The 17,370-nt window shown below is 41.2% G+C and overlaps 1 protein-coding gene across 3 annotated transcripts in view; it reads right to left on the bottom strand.

Moving 5' to 3' along the window:
• The window catches only part of klhl32 (kelch-like family member 32), a 31,191-nt gene that overhangs the window by 10,556 nt on the left and 3,265 nt on the right, over positions 1 to 17,370 (bottom strand). For 2 of the 3 annotated variants that reach the window (XM_035164680.2, XM_035164682.2), the window contains exons 2-5: positions 15,856 to 16,036; positions 10,551 to 10,658; positions 4,515 to 4,613; positions 350 to 565 (exon numbers count right to left, since the gene is read on the bottom strand). In XM_035164680.2, the coding sequence (XP_035020571.1) occupies positions 350 to 565; positions 4,515 to 4,613; positions 10,551 to 10,658; positions 15,856 to 16,036 (604 nt within the window). The remainder of the gene's footprint in view (positions 1 to 349; positions 566 to 4,514; positions 4,614 to 10,550; positions 10,659 to 15,855; positions 16,037 to 17,370) is intronic. The other variant, XM_035164681.2, reaches the window with a different exon arrangement.

Below are 17,370 nucleotides of genomic sequence, written 5' to 3'. Positions count from 1 at the left end.
TTTTAATCAAAACATCACCTCAACACTACACCTTAACACTGCATCTCCCCATTTCTCTAGTTGCAACAAAATCCTGTAACCACACACACACACACACACACACACACACACACACACACACACACACACACACACACACACACACACACACACACAGAGAGTCGTGTCTTCATGACTTCAGACGACATGACATTGACTTACATTAATTTTACTGGAGATTTACTTTGACCTTAACCATAGTTATGGGGACTTGACAAGTATAATAATAATAATGTGACCATGTTAACCGATTTTGGTCCCCACAACATGAGTAATACCTGGACCACACACACACACACACTCCCAGTACCTTCCATATCTCCTCCTCACTCAGGGAGGTGAGGCGGTCACTCTTCAGCACCTCCCTGAGGAGGCGGTAAGGCAGCTGCAGGGCCTCGTCCTGCCGGTTCTGGCTCAGCTCAGACAGATGTTCCACCAGGAAGCCCACCACGGCGTCCTCCAGGGCCGGGAGGTGAAACAGGTCAGCCACGCGGTACAGCTCCAGGTAGTTCACACTGCTCAGTTCCTGCGGGAGGGACACATATGAATAAACATACATGTGGACTGCACGTCTTCACCATTTGCATAAGTTGAAAGGATGCGGAGGCAGCTGTCAGACCACATGATGTCAAAATACACTGAGGCAGTTAATGAAGATAAGGTTCCCTATAAAGGTAGTAGCCTGGCAATAACACCTGAAACCCCCATTCAGAAAATCTGTGAAACTGTTAAAACTTCATATACCACTCTGTCCCTTCCCCTCTAAAATCTGAATGACCTAAACCGTTTCCATTGTGTGTGGACAAACTTCTCATTGTCTGATCTACAGTGTTTTTTGTTTCAGTTAAAATTCCCTCTCAGTACTTAAAAACAGCAAAAAACGATATACTAAATATTTCAAATTTGCTGGGAGGCTCCTTTAGGCAAACCATAACCCTTAGGCAATATTCCACACCTAGTGATTTAGTCTTTGATTTCCTGTAGACTTGATCCTATAAGAATATCTCACATCTATGCAACATTTACAATATACCATATATATGTATACTGTATGTGAAAGGATTTCATGGCTGTGGTTGATTGACAGCATCACCCACACGAGGAGAGAGACACAGAGAGTTGGGGTCTGAGGTCTGACTAGTGGAATAACACTGCCATCTTCTGGCAGTCCTTCGGCACATACATTACAAACATGCATTAGTGAGGACATTCCCTTTGCTACCATTCACTTTAAAGGGACAGTTCACCGAAAAATATCATTATCTACTCACTACTATGCTAATGGAGGGGTGGGTAAAGTGTTTGAGTCCATAAAACACTTCTGGAGTTTCAGGGGTAAACATTGTTGCAGCCAAATCAAATCAAATTGAAGTCAATGGTGACTCCTTCTTCAAGCGTAAATAAAGAAAACATAACATGCCTCCATAATGCTCCTGTGATGTCATCTAAGCATCTGTAGACCCCGACATTCACATTCGACCTGAAACGGCGTCATTTACACCATGTGTTTAGCCCCACTGCACACATGCTCTCTCCCAAGGGCACGTGTGCGGTAGCATTGCTACTTCCGGTAGCCGACATTTGTGTAAATGACTCTGTTTCTAGTCAAATTTGAATGTCAGGGCTTTCGGACACTTGGATGACACCACAGGAGCGGTATGGAGGCATTTTATGTTTTATATCTGCTGCTTTATTATGTCTGAAGAAGGAGTCCCCAGTTACTTCCATTGTATTGGACTTGGCTGCAACACTGTTTACCCCTGAGACTCCAGCAGTGTTTAGTGGACTCCACCCCTCCATCGGCATAGTGGAGAGTAGATGATGAGTGAATTTTCATTTTTCCTGAAACCACTCACCATTTAAAGATGTTGTGTTGCACTGAAAATCACTACATCTACATGTTACTACAACTGCTGTGCTACAGAAAAAGTATGCAGTGTACTTTATTTTGAAAAGACATTGAGGGTGGTTGATAAATGTTAAAATGCCGACTGTACAAATAGCAAAATCAACTGTGACACACACCTAAGCAGTCCAAATGTTGCATTAGAGTCCTGTCAGCTAAAGGACTTCTTGTGATACACAGAGCAAGTGTGGTATTGATCCATTCGTCAGTATCCAATGAGCAGAACTCTGCACATCAGCATCTGTCATATTGGTGGATGGAGATGGGGGATCCTGACTAGCTGATGTATCTCCTTTTCAATCAGTGTGTATTGGGAAATCAATGTTATTAGCCGGGGTCTGACTTTCTATTATCTACTCAAACTAAGCAGCAGACACCAGCAGTCAGCTGACCTGACTTGTGACTAGCGCAGGCAGGAGCAGAGTTAATCTGATTAAGAGATGACCAAGCAGAAAACTCGTGACTTATTCAATAGTGTGTTGTTGTTTATAATTTGCTGATCAACACAAACCAACAGACATGAGGTTTTTGTGACCACCAGATGGCACATTAGAGCAAGGTTTACCATTGTGATGTAACTGTCACTTCGGTTTTACAATTATATCATCGAATGTATATAGTATTCTATTAGATTGTTTATATTGAGGTCTTTAATTTAATTTAAATTTACTCTATTCAAATCCCTATGACATTGCTCTTAAACCATTGCATTGCTGAGCTGAACTGTCCTTCTCGTCCAACACTTTGTACCGTTGACCCTGTGTGAACTAACATATGCACAATCCCTTTTCTGGTGTTTACAATATTTGTATATTTTATATTGTTTCCTTTTTTAAATATTTATTGATATAGTTATTTTATGCTAAACACACCACAGCAAATTCCTTGTATGTGTAAACGTACTGGGCAATAAACCCTAATTCAGATTATGACAAAAGAACTAGAAACTTGAAACTGTAGGAGCTTCAATGACAAAATACTGAATAAATAATAATAAATAGATAAATTAGAGTCGGGTGACAGGGATCTAAGGACACTATAACCATGCACGAGCTGCAATCATTACTACAGAGTCTAATTAATGGGCTCCACTGACACATATCAAACTGTGTATAAAATGACTTGAGTGATTCTGCAACAACCTCAGCCTGATTTGTTTTTATCTCCAGCAGCTTCTGGCCGTATTTACCCAGAGGCCACTAGGCCAACTGTGCCTCTGTTCCAGCAGATCCACAAGTCAATGGTGTGTCCTCGATCTCAAGGAGATCAGACACCTAAGCTAACAGTGACCCACCCTGCCAAAGTGTCCTTGAGCAATACACTGAATCTGTTCTCTAACTAAGGCAGACCTGTGACCTCCCTGTCGGGGAGGACACACCACCAGACCTTTGATGACAGATTGCTGCAGATTGGAGATCAATTATTTTACACAAATTAGTTTTAACATCTAACTTTGAAGCAACATTAGCTCTGAGAAAGTCTGGAAATGGGGACAGCATCTCGCTCGGCTCTGTCAAAAGATAAATAAAATCAGCACCTATCAGCAGCACTACAGCTCAGCCATTACCACACTATCTTTTATCTAAAAAACAAAGCCTCCAAGACGTGAGTGCATCCATCTAAGAAATAACCAATATCATATAACACCCCCTTGTTGTGTTTATTTTTTTTGCACCAATTAAAAAATAATATATATTGTTCAATAATAAGCTTCACAGGTGCTCGGAAAGAGATTTATTTACCTTTGGACAGAGCCATGCTACCTGACATGTAGTTGTTGTGCTAAGCTAATCTAACTATCTATAGTTTTATATTTACATTACATTACATTACATATCATTTAGCTGACACTTGTATCCAAGGCTACTTCCAATAAGTGCAATTAACCATGAGGGTTCAAACCCAGAACAGCAAGAATCATGTTTGTACATGAGCTTCAATAAAGCCAAACTATTTAGCAAACAGACTTAACAGTATGAATCAGTCATCAAAATCCAGCAAGAAAAGCTAAATAAGTGAGTGTCCAAAAGTATGGAGCTGCTCCTCTATTGAAGTATCATTTAGAAAAGGAGGGTCATATGCAAAGTTTTGGTAACAAATCTGGGTTTGGGATTTTCCAGTTTATGCATTTGTGACCAGGAAACATCTGAACCAGATTTCTATCATTCTCTTGATTTTTTACAAGCATACACTGCATTTGACTCACTTTGCAAAAACAACACAGGATGTACAATGGAATGTTTTTTAACAAGTGTTACTGGTGAAAGAGGCCAGAGAAAGTCCAGACGAATACAGCTCTATTGTTTGCAGAAAGGGCAACTTAATAAAAGTGTTCAATAAGTTGTAAAGTAAAAGCTAATCCTCTTCAGGTTCCCCTGTGTATAAATGTCCTTGTTCGTCCCTGCAGACAGGATCAAATCTACAAACACACTAAAACACACCTCTGAAAACCCAGTGATACTGAAGGATTTCCACTGATGTGATGGCAACCCTGTGCTGTGAAGGGGTCATTCTGCCTCCTATTATGATGTCCCCAGCTCACACAGGACGGCTGCATATGTGTATGTACCTGGATGAGGTAGTGGGAGCAGAGGCTGAGGAGCTCCAGTAACTGAAGGTGGCTGCCTGCAGACAGGACGTCCTGGATCACCGCCGGCTCCAGCAGAATCTGGCAATAGGACACAAACCAGGTCACCAGGTTTCATTTTCATTTCACTTAGATTCACTGTCACAGAAATTGAAGTGCAGGGAGTTTTCCCAGACATCAATTTGCAAAGGATTCGAATAATAGATTACTGAAAATAATTTATTGTTATTTGTAATAGTTATATATATATATATATATATATATATATATATATATATATGTATATTCAGTTACTATAGATCATATTAACCACATGTATCCTGTGGGTCCCTAGGAACCAGAACTTTACCACATTAGGTCTACATCAAGTCTGTTCAGATAATTGTCCAAAATCATTTGTTTTCTAATAATTTTCTCTGAAACATGTATCAGGTCCAGTGTCATATGTTTTGCTTATTGCAGCTATGCAATGCAACAGCAGGCAATAACAAGTTTGTCCCCAGGCACTGTTGTGTCACAAATCCAGTGAATCAACACAGACATAGGAAGTTAAGATGTTTGCTTATTTTCTCAGTGGATGCGTATTTTATTTTTCTACCAAAGTGATGAACCGGACACTTCCAGAGGAAAACAGTATACTAAATACAACAATGCTGAATCAAAGGAAACAAGTTTCACAGTATAAACTGCGAACAAAACAAATATTGCACTGACCATTAAACGAAGAGTATTAAGAGTATTAAGGAAGAGTAAATTCGGATTGTGGAGCAGACCAATTTCTGAGTGGTAGGTGTATAACACAACACAATACACTACGCGTAATCATGAAGTATATTGCTGGCTGTGGCTACATATCTGTAATTTTTGGAAAATTGTAAAAATAATAATAAAATGGGGTGGGGTGGGGGTGTACCATTATCACTGGCATATTCAGAAAAAAGATATATTTTATCTATATTATCTACATATTTCCATTTTTGACTGTTTGATTTTAGACTTACAGTTTTTAGGCTTACGGGCAATTTTGGGTTGGTTTGAAAAATTCTGTCTATATTCCAGGTTATTTAAAAAATGATGTTGCTCCATAGATGACAGGGAGAGTGAGTGTGACAGACTGCACAGCAAACCCAAAAATTGCACTATCGATGTGCTTGATTTCCAATTTTCATCTTCTCAGCAAAGCGACACAGCCACACAATTATGACGGCATTGATTCTGCCAAAATGCTTCCTGTTGAGCTGGATGAGCAGAAATTATATCTGCTGAAAGCTTCCTCCTGTTTCCTCCATATTCCCACAGCCCCATGTATCATAAAGCTCTGTATCACAGCCAAGTAATACTGCCAGGCTCTCGGGAGCAGAGCCAGGTAATACCGGTTGTATGGAGGTTAATCTGTCAGGATCAGGACCACATAGAGTCAAATATTCCATTAGTCAGAGGGGTAATAACCCAATCAGACCAGGCATGCCACTTGTAACCTCTCACACAGTGGACTCACCTGATCCAAATGAAATTGAGTTTGCTGTTAAAATGCAGGAACAAGCCTCCCCTGCCCTATATAACCACAGAGCTGTGACTGAGTCAGGAGTGAAAGTGAGAAAAATGGCCTTGCCTGAAATGCGTACTCATTATTTATGATTCTTAAAACGGGAAAAAGCAGTTTGTGTTTTTCATCTCAGTAGAACACATTCAGTACAAATGTACTACCTTCTTCTGGTGTTTGTTCACGTGTTGAAGTGAAAAACATTTTTCGTCAGCTTTTGTTGTGATTACATGCTTTGCTGCATATAAATAAACCTGTCATTTCACCACTTAGGAATTCACGTAAAACCATTCATTAGAAGTCATCAAGCAATTTGTTTCGAATGGTAAAATATTTCCCGAGGAGCGACAGCCTCTCAGAGCAAATCCCAGCAAGCTTTGCCGATAAATATACTTTTTTCTCTCCTTCTCTGCAATTAGCTGGATCTACACATACCCACACACCCATTTATCACAGTGTTGTTTCCTGTCAGGCACGGGCGGAGGTCCAGTTAACCACAGCACGATCTATGGGCTCTCATAAGCTTTATATATTGAGATGGAAAGCAGCTGTGAGTGGCCCTCTGCCTCAGGATGCATTAGACTTAAGTGGGAATCGGAATACTCCAATCTTTGATCACCAATCATATCAAATTAATCTTAAATTAAAGGGAAAAACCTCCAATCTATGCCCCTATTTTAAACACCACGGCTGCTTTTATTAGATTAACATAAGCAAAGGGAAACATGATCAACTGTTTTTTGGATCCTGGCAGGGAGCAGCAGCAACAGAGGCAAACCCCAAAACGATAACTAATAATTGTAAGTGAATGCTCTTCTGTCCACTCCACAGGCCCACAACAGCTCGAGCACTCCAGCCTCACACAGCACAAGTCAGTGTGGTCCAGTGTGGGAGTGTAGCGAGCTCTTGTGTAAACCTCCATTTATTGCATCTGCTACTTAGACACGATGAAAGCAGATGTTTTTATAGCAGAACATATAGATGTCTTCCACCCAGGATCTGACCCATGACTCACTCTACTTCACTCTTTTAGCTTAGAAATAAAATGGATTAAAAGTCTGAGAAATTCCAGGTCTGTTGGTAATAAAAGTGAAACAGTGCGGCATGTTCCTGGTGTTAAATTGATTTAGATCTCTGCTGTGGTCTTACGATACTGACTTGACTTCTGACTGCATGTTTCCTCAGTCACTGGCCTGTGACATGTGGCTGAAAGATTTTTAGTAGGTCATTATTTACGGCGTGGGGATAAGCATATTGCCCTCATCTCATCTGCTATCATCTCCTCTGGGCAGACAGGAGCTGAGCCAACCAAAGCAGGGCGGCTTTCAAGCCTGCTGTTGACCTACTTACACTGCCTAACTGATTCACTCTTTGCTCATTTCCACTGTGGAAATAAAATTAGGAGCAATTACAAAGTTCCTGGCCTCTCCATACACTGCCTAATCCGCTAGGCTGCTTATTGGACCAACCATTGCTGGCACTAAAAAAGACCCAGGGAGGTTATTGGAAACGATCGCACTCTCTGCAGAGGCTGTGACCTCACTCATATGACAGCGGCTGCTTTAGTATGGAAATAAAATACTGTGGCCCTTACTCCTCCTTTTTTGAATTAAATGCTGTTTCTTATTCAGGTCTCAGGTCAGCAGCGTGACCACAGCACACAGTGGAGTGACCAGAGAAGTAAAATGTAGAGCACCTGTACACTATACAACACGGGATCCAAAGGCATGCTGCAGCAGAGGCTAATGCTGCTGAGATTAAAAGTGGCAATCCAAAATCCAAATGTCAAATCCATGTTCTGATTTATTTTGGTGACACACTTGGCAGTGGTGAACAACTGGATCTAAGTACTTGTGGTGCGTCCATGTGGTTTTGGAATAATTGGAAAATAAGTTCCTGACTGGGAAAATTCACGTGGACGCCATCTCAAGTCAGAACAACTCTGAAATTCTGGTGCATCACATTTAATCATCACTTTTAAATTAGTTAACATATTTGTATATATTTTATGTAATCAACTTTGAGTAGTAGCTTGTCAACTTGTCAAATGTTACACTTTTGTCACTTGCATACAATGGACCAATGTCCACCTCTCACAAGCACCAAACGCGACTTTTTATAGGTATAGGTTTATAGGTAGCATACGTTTATATTGTTTATATGTCTGTCACACCAGATACTTTGCTCTTCATTATTATACAAATATTGAAAAGAGGTGTCAAGTTGTTATTTAAATGCTTTTTCCAACTTCAAAGCACATGAACACACCCAAGTCGGAACAACGACTTCATAACTCGGGTAATGGGACCAACTTTACTTTTGTATTTGCATTTTTGCTATTTAATAGGGAATGTGATACAATACTACGTTTATTTAACTTTTAGAATACGATACGTTGTTGTAGATGAAACATCAGATAATAATAAAATAGTTCAAATTGGCTCCACCCAAACAAACAACAAAAAAACTTGTAATAATTAAATTCATATTTAGAATCTGCTAGTGCTGGTGAGTTAGTTTAGCACTTAAATAGCATGTTGTTGTTAGCTGGCATATTGTTAGCTAACAGTGTGACAGGTGATGGTATTGTATTCTTTTTGCGTGTGAGACATGGCTGCTCCCCAAAAGCGAAGTGAAAGCGTCTCAATCACATCTGGTGAGAGGCTGCAGTATGGGTCATAGATTCCATGGACCAAACTAACAAGTCAAACAGACTTTTCTTAAAGATGGGTTCTGTCATTTTAGGTAGTTCTTTGAATAGTAATTCTTAGACTCTGTCTCCAAATGGCAGTGTTCGTATCCAGGCCATTTCAGTCTTATTTCCAGACAGTGGGACGAAGTGGAGACGAGTATTGCATCCGGGGCGGTTGTGGCTGAGGGGTAGAGCGGTCGTTCTCCAACCAGAAGGTCGGCAGTTCGATCCCAGTCTTCCCCATCTGAATGCTGAAGTGTCCTCGGGCACGATGCTGAACCCTGAACTCCCCCACATTGAAAAAAAAGTGCTGCTAATAGATATACTGTATGAATGTGTGTGTGAATGGGTGAATGGCAAACTGTAATGTAAAGAGCTTTGAGTGGTTGTCAAGACTAGATGAACACAGACCATTTACCACCACAGGCTATGGTGTGAGGTGTCTGAGGAGGCTTGTTTGGTGAGGGCTGCATTCTGCCAGTGCAATGTGCAGGTAGCTCAGCAAGTTTAGTTTGCACGGTTTAGTTTAGTTTGCTTAGCCAGTTACATGGTAACGTAAAGCCGCTGTCACTCTGCTAAATGTGTCCATAGTACTGATAAGAGTATATAAAGATGGACGCTATACCAGCCCCCCAAAAGTGAAGCCAAAGTGTCTTGATCATCCTCTGGTGGTTAAGATATCCCAAAGTTCACATATCCTGCCTCCTCAATGTTAACAGATGGGGAATGGACAATTCAAAGTATAAATCAAAAGATGTTTTCTGTCTTTAGGTGGTTCTTATCACACTGATGTATGTCCAAGTTTACATTTTTCCGTTAAGTTTGGTTATAATTAATTAATTGATGCTAAAAAAAATAGGTGAAACATCATGATTGACAGCTGAGACTGGTTCGAAAATGGTTGAGCACATGTATCGATTGGATCTCACTACTGTGACTCCACCCCTTTGCCCTGATCACTACTGCTAAGACTATGGCTCCAAATGCGCTAGATGGCGGCGTTTGAATCTGGGATATGTTGGCTTAATTTCTGGATTGAGGGAGGAAGTGGTGACACATCGTCCATATTTACAGTCTATGATTGAAAGGGCCCAACCTGTAGATGTGCCTATGCTATTACTGTACACTACACTCCGATTCCCTTTAAAAGCATAATTTTTCATTTGTTGGACAGGTCAGATTCATGTGTGGAAACATTTCTCATACCAGAAGGGTAGCAAATGCTAGGAAGGCTACTGAGCAGGCCAATATAAAAAATGCAACCAGCCGATAAAATAAACAGAAACAATGAAAATATAAGGTCTGAAAGCAGCCGAGTATCTGCTCTTGGTTTAGAAAAGGTTATGATTCAAGGACAGTTTGAATGTACATTAGGGCAGGACAAGAGAAAAGATCGATCACCTGACAAAGGGCTCAGCATACCACAGGGCCTAATGACACCTCAAAACATCAGTTTACATTTCAGCTATGAGGCTTTTTACATTTCAGCACATTTCACTTTGTGAAACATAATATGAAACGTAATTTTGCTGATACGCTAATACTTCATTTACCAAAAACGATTTCTAATGCAAAACCATTTCTGTCTAGAGAGTATGTTTATTTTTGGGGTATTGCAACTTTCGCTAAAGTAAAGGGTCTGAATCTTTCATCAGTGCTCTTACTGTGTGTAGTTTTTTGCTCGTCTCCTCCCAATAAAAGAGTGAAGATTACTATGATAATTCCTCACATTATCTTTCGATGCTCTTTTCTTGTTCTGTTCAGCTGTGTCGCTCATGCTCACCTGTCCAGTGTAGGCGAAGTCTAAAGCGTGCTTCAGTCCAACGTTGGTCACTCCTTGCAGGGTCACTTCGTCCGCCTCACTCTCCACCATGCACAAGCTGAACATGGCCTGATGACACAGATCCAATATGTGGAGGTCAGTGAAGGGAGCACCACATCATGAAATATTTGATCGGGTATTTTCACACTTTGCTTAAAAAAAATACACAAACTGGGACCACAACACACAATAATCATGGGTATTGATGGTAAAGTCTATCCAGCTTTGTTTCTCCAGTCCTTCAGTGTTGATTCTGCAGGTTTTGATTGATTCTGATTATGTTTTATCCATAAGTAGTTACAGTACTGATGGGCTGGTTTCGTATGTGAACGTGTTGAAAAACAAACAGCATCATAGTTTATCAAACCTTCCCAGGCACAACATCCCAGAAACCCCTCTGTATTCATTTACCGGCCTCTGCCCCGGAGGTCAGCAATAATAAATAGCACAATCAGTACTTTCTGTTAAACAGCCTCTCTGTCTTACTTTCCTTCTGTCTCTCTCTCTCTCACACACACACACACACACAGAGTCACGCATGTGGATGTCACGTTCAGAGCAGCGGACTGACGCAGTGTTTGCAGTCTGGCCCTGCTGTGCTTGAGTACAGCTCGCTGCTTGCCAATCAAAGCTATTGACTGCTGTCACAACATGATGGGATGTCAGGGCCGTTGATCAGGGCCGACCAACAAAGCACAGCAGTGTGGAGAGGAAGAGTGAGAGGAGGGCGATTGGTAAGAGATGAAGCAAACCTCCACTGCATGTCTTCTTAGTTATGAAGATCTAGTTGGTGTTTATCTGTATTGTAATGGGTCAAACAGAAACTTCAAATAGCTTTTGAAAACTAACTCTAGCTGGTGTAGGCAATTTCTTTCCCCCTCAGATTCCTTGCCTCAGGGATAGAGATCCAGCTAAATTCCAATTTCACGTATCTTTGTGATCACAGTTTGCAGCGCAGCCACTCTGCACTATCTCTTCTGTGAAACTGGTGTATAACTGCATTATTAGCTTCAAAGAGCCCCGGGCCGGCCAGTTAGCATAGCATCTCTTTCTGTCACGAAAACAACGCTCACTCCTCGCAAACCCTCATCCCATTCTCCCTGATTCATAGGACACACGAACCTCAACCAGGCACCGACCCCCACCGATGGCAGTTGTGATGTGTGAGACAGGGTCGACTCAAGGCCATGCTGAGTTTTAACTAAGGCCTGTGCTTCTCTCCGCAGAGCCCAGCTTTGTTGATTCATCACTGAGCTAATTAAAAATCCACTGGTCCACTGAGCACAGGAGGGCCTGTGGCTAAACCTGGGGTGTGGTGGTGGCTGAGCTGTGGTCAGCATGAACGAGAGTGCAGACAGTTGGATGGAGACATAGGCAGAAAGTAAAAAAGCCGAGTGTATGTGAAGGAGGAAATGCCTACACACTTTGCATGTTCTCTCCTGTGTTTGCGTGTGTGACAAGGGAGGTTGAAGGAGGACACACTGAGTGTCCACAGAGCTGTTCCCCTCCAGCATCAGTGACCCTGACCTTGGTGGAGGAGCTGAGGGAGCGCTGGTGGTGACGGATGGCCCCTCTGACTTGGGATATAGATCCAGTGCAGAGACACACCGGGTAGCTCACTGCAGTGCTTTCACATGATGCTGCAGTGCTGCAGTTAGCCTGAGCTGGTGGCAAGATGTATGTGCGTCTGCTTGGGGTGATCATACCAGAGAGGACTCATGACTCCCTCACACACACAGTGGAATATTAGAGTATTCAGCGAGGCCGTTTTTATATCTGAGTGAAAAATGAGAATTTCTCTGCAGGCCCGTGGATCTACTATATATTTACAGGGAGATATTTCACAGAATATCTTACATGAGAAATTCTTAAAGGTTACTATACCAGTGGGTTTATATTAAAGCTGCCAACTGTTGGAATCCTGTGCTAAAAGTCTTCTTCTTCACATTTGCCCCTTATCACCTTATGAAATAGGCAACATTTACCAGGATTCAGGGGGTTTAATAGAAATACAAAAAACTGTGAAACCACATCAAGACCATGAAATACATTAAGACACAACTAATGCTATTGATGATATCCTAATTGCATGTGTTAGTTCAGCCTCCCTGTTCATCAAACAGTTCAGGTTGATCTTGTTCATTCTCATCCAGATAACTTACCCAGAATTAATTTGTTAATCTCAAATGAAGTTATCCTGAGCAAACCTACCTTATCTTAAAATACAGGCAAAACAAAGTAGAAAATGAAAAACTTGATAAGTAATCATACAACTGGAGGAGACTTACCTCTGCAAAGGAGGTTATGGTTTGTTGACTACTGGACTGATAACCATGAAACATGATGGTAGGATGTGGTATGTGTCAGGGAAGAATCCATTAGATTTTGGTGCGTGTCCAGATCAGGGGTGGACCCAGGATTTTTTTCCTATCACTTTCTTTTAACATTTTGACATAAAGCGTATTTCAACATTTTCCTTGATTTCTCAGAGAATAATTCACGGATCTTGATGAAAAAATCTGGCATATTTATAGGACTGATATGCATGAGTGTGTGCAGTTTGGTGCAGCTTAATTGAATTTAAGGGGACTGTGCTACTAGTTTGACTGTTAATCGGGTTTTGCTTCATATTGTGCGCCACAATGTTTTCCCAGTTTCACCATGATTGGGAGCCTGAAGTCCATGTCTCTTCTCTATGTACCTGAACATTAGTAAGAGGTTCCAGATAAGTTCACCAAGACTCAAATAAAGCTAGCTCAGTTATCCCCTGCTGGAGAACAGGACTCAGGTCTTTCTATAGACAACCAATGTATTCTTCACTAATTCTGCATTATAGTATGTCCTGTACCTGAAGATTTACAATACACAAACCCACTGCAGTTGTCCTAGCACCCTAGTGTTTCTGAAATACTGCAAATAAAACCCAAGTTGGCATGAAAAAGAGCCAGAACTGTTTTTGTAGCTACAATCTGGAAGGAAAAATCCATAAATGATGATTTGTTACACTTGGAGCAACTGAGTGTTTTTTTATACACTGCAGCAGTGGAGTGCAATACAGCACTAATGACCATCATCCTCTCTGGCCACTTAAGTGATCGATGTAAAGTTGATGAAATGATCAAGCTGTAGAAGGCAGAGTAGTAACTAGCTCTAACCTATATACAGTTGTGGAGGAAGTACTCGAACATTTTACTTCAGTAAAAGTACAAATAAATAGACAAATGTACTCAAGTAAAAGAAGTATCACATTAAATGTTTTCTACTTGAATAAAGTACTTGCTTTTAAAAATATTTAAAGCATTTAAAGTAAGAGTACTTGCCAAGTGTATCCTATTTCCTAATGCAACGTTCTTCTACATCATTATGGCTGAGTCTTGGTGGTGGCCCCTTCTAAAACCATTTTAGGTGTTTCTTCTTCACCAGTGATACTGCAGCACGTGCTCTTTGCTCTTGTTGAAGAAGGTCTAATGTTACCTGTCCGCTCTGATTGGATGGTCGGACCAATTCCCCTCTTGTTGCTTATTACAGTACTTTTAAAAATATAATAAACAATGTGAAAATGTAATACAAATCATTGTACAAATGATGTGGTGTAGAAAGTAAAGATATTTGCTGGAATATGTAGTGGAGTAAAAGTGAAAAGTACCTGAAAATAAAACTACTTAAGTAAATTACAGATATCTGAAATATGTACGTGTATGTAAGTGTATTTTTGTACATCCTACCGCCTAAATCCCTTGCAACCAATGTAATAAATACACTGTCGACATAAAGAAGTAAAAAGAAGAACAGAGTTTAGTGTGGTGCTGGTTGGGTGAAATGGTTCTTTGAGACAGTAATAGCTTTTGATATGAGTTCTGTCCTGACCGCAGGGCTCCCTGTGTGACAAAGTTTGCGTGTGTGTGTGTGTGTGTGTGTGTGTGTGTGTGTGTGTACTTTTTCGCTGAGGGTGGTGTGTGATGCTGGTGTGACTGATCTGGCCGTATCTCCCTGAGCTGTCCAGACGTCTTAGTAATGCGACGGCAGTGGAAGAGGCAGGTGACACCTTCAGGACAAGTAAACAGCTCACGCTTGGTCAGGTATTTCATTACAATCACTCATGTCCACTGGGCAAGATAATGTGTTATAATCACTGCTACGTGTGCGTGCGGGTGTGAAAGACAGAGCCGCAGAGGGAGAGAGACAACACAGTCGCACACAAGGCACCTTCATCTCCTCAAATGAACGAACTGAACCCCAGCAGTGCAGTTAGATAACAAACCGCAGATAATGTTGTTAAGCCCCTATTGGGACAGGAAAAGTGGAGTTAGTTTTTCTTGCTTACTGCAAAGAGCTGATCTAATAATTGAATTGCTGGAACAACAGTGTCGCTCGTCTCAGCTGGGACTTGAAAGAGACGCTTTTGTTTTTTAAATGGAGGCCGCAGAACCAAAAGAAAAGAAAAGTGATGATTACGAACAAAAGAGGAGAGGAGTGCCAGTCGCCCACCTCTTTACTCTCTACAGACAGAAGTAAAAATAAGCTAGAACACATACATTCACACAGGAGGAGTAATCCCTCGGCAATTTATATTTAATCTGCCTCTCATTTTCAAGAGGGATTAATTGCTATTTCCTAATCTGCTCAATGTCCGTGAATCAAATCTCATCGGGGCACTGTTCCCCCTGTGTGGCCCATCAAAGAAAATCTCCTGTCTGGATGTCTGTTAGCACAAGTCTACCTATGACCACCTCTGAGGCTTAACTAGAATCAGACAGAAGCCTTGACGAGGGAGTTTACAAAAGCAAACACTGGGGCTCGGTCCAGGTGGGCCTGTGAAATATGATCTGCTGTAGGACTTTCATTTAGACTCACACTCCCTATGCTCCATATTCAACTAACCACTTTCCTTAGAAAGAAAACCCCATACATGTACAGTAAAAATTTAGTTTCTATTCGATTTTTTTCTTGGACCCTGAAGCAGCATTTAGACCATTGTGAGACCCAGTGACACTTCAATAATAACCTCCAGTGAGACAGGTTTTGTGGAAGTTTAACAATCTATGGTTACACAACACACTGTATATTTGTCACCTCTATCACATCAGCAGTGGGCTACACCGCCTGACTGTTACATGCTTTTTATAGATACCTGGCAAATATCTGTTTGTTAAGAGCGCAGTCTAACCAGAAAAAATCATGTTCATGTGTGTTCAATTACATACCCACAGGATCTGTTTGTTCAGCTATCAATATACATTTTCATTCAATATGGTGGAGGACTCACCCTGAAGTAATCGCTGCAGGCTGCCAGGACAGCTTTGTGGGCGTGGAACTTCTGGTCGCCGGCCACCAGGGTGACATCACACAGCAGACCGTCCTTCCTCTGCTGGTTAAGGGCAGAAAGGACCAAGTCCTGGTGGGACTTTGACTGGCAGAGCCTCTGTCCTGTCAGCATCTCCCTGCTGCTACCCACACACAGGCACACACACACACACACACACACACACACACACACACACACACACACACACACACACACACACACACACACACACACACACACACACACACACACAGACACACACACAAAGTGAATATGTACTGTAGTTGAACTGTAATTGGATTTGCGGATAAGCTCTTTTATGATGTTACATAACAATAGTAACATCTAATACTTATAGTACTACTACCAAAGCTTCTTTCATTGTTACTATAACACTCCTGCTACTATGACTACGACAGTAATTTAACCCTTTAACACAGAATAGATACATTTCCTAATTACACTCCTCACACTGCTTCGACAGTACAGTGGATAGACGTCTATATGGCGTGGCTGTACTGACGGCAGTGTTAGTTGGTCGGCCCACCGAAAGATCTAATCAACTACTGGATGAATTGCCATGAAATGGCGATGGTGCCCGTGGGGTCACCAGCAGGTCAGAGTTCACGCATCAAATTTTGTCCCAGAGCAATTGAAATGATCAATTGTGGTTTCAATTGATCAATTGTCATGGCTTTGGTCCTCACTTGACTTTCTGTCTAGCACCATTGATATTTATGGTTTTGAATGGTTTAATCAACTGTATGGATCGTCATGTTAGCATTGTCACTGAGCCATAGACTGTATATAAAGATGGACGATGCGTCTCCCCTTCCTCCTAATATCTCGAAATTAAGCCGATATATATAAATATAAATGCTGTCATCTTGGTCATTTGAGCTGGAGCCTGCGCAGTAGTGTTCTCGGAATGGAGCCACCCTGACAATACACATGCTGGACCAATTGTGAATCTTTTTTTTTTATAGCATCCAATATCTAATTAACACCAAGCTTACCACAAATATAAGCACTTGAACAAACATCAATGTGATAACAAGTACATAAAATGACAAAGACCATCTTTGAAAAAAATATATTTGACGTACTTTGATCTTTTTTACTTTGGCCCATGTCTCACTCATTAACATAGAAGAGGTGGGATTTATGTTGTGTACTGCAGCCAGCCACCAGGTGGCAAGATGCTTTGGCTTGATTTTTGGGCAGGTGTCATGGCATCCATCTTCATACACAGTCTATGCAGTGATCATGTTAGCATGCCAGCATGTAGCCCATAACTCCACAGTGCTTAAGTACAGCCACACAGAGCTGCAAGCTGTCTTAATCCCGCTGACACTTTGGTTTTGATATTTTAAGACAAAGACAATTTTGTAGAAATTACCACAATGAACAACAAAGCAAAAGTCTGATAAACAATAAGATTCATTCAGTATATATATGTTTTTGTTGTAGCAGTCC

This window comes from Hippoglossus stenolepis, chromosome 8 (genome assembly GCF_022539355.2).
Source record: "Hippoglossus stenolepis isolate QCI-W04-F060 chromosome 8, HSTE1.2, whole genome shotgun sequence".
NCBI classification, from domain to species: Eukaryota; Metazoa; Chordata; class Actinopteri; order Pleuronectiformes; family Pleuronectidae; genus Hippoglossus; species Hippoglossus stenolepis.
The sequence above is the reverse complement of the archived record's forward strand: the minus strand, read 5'-3'. Positions and strand labels throughout refer to the sequence as shown.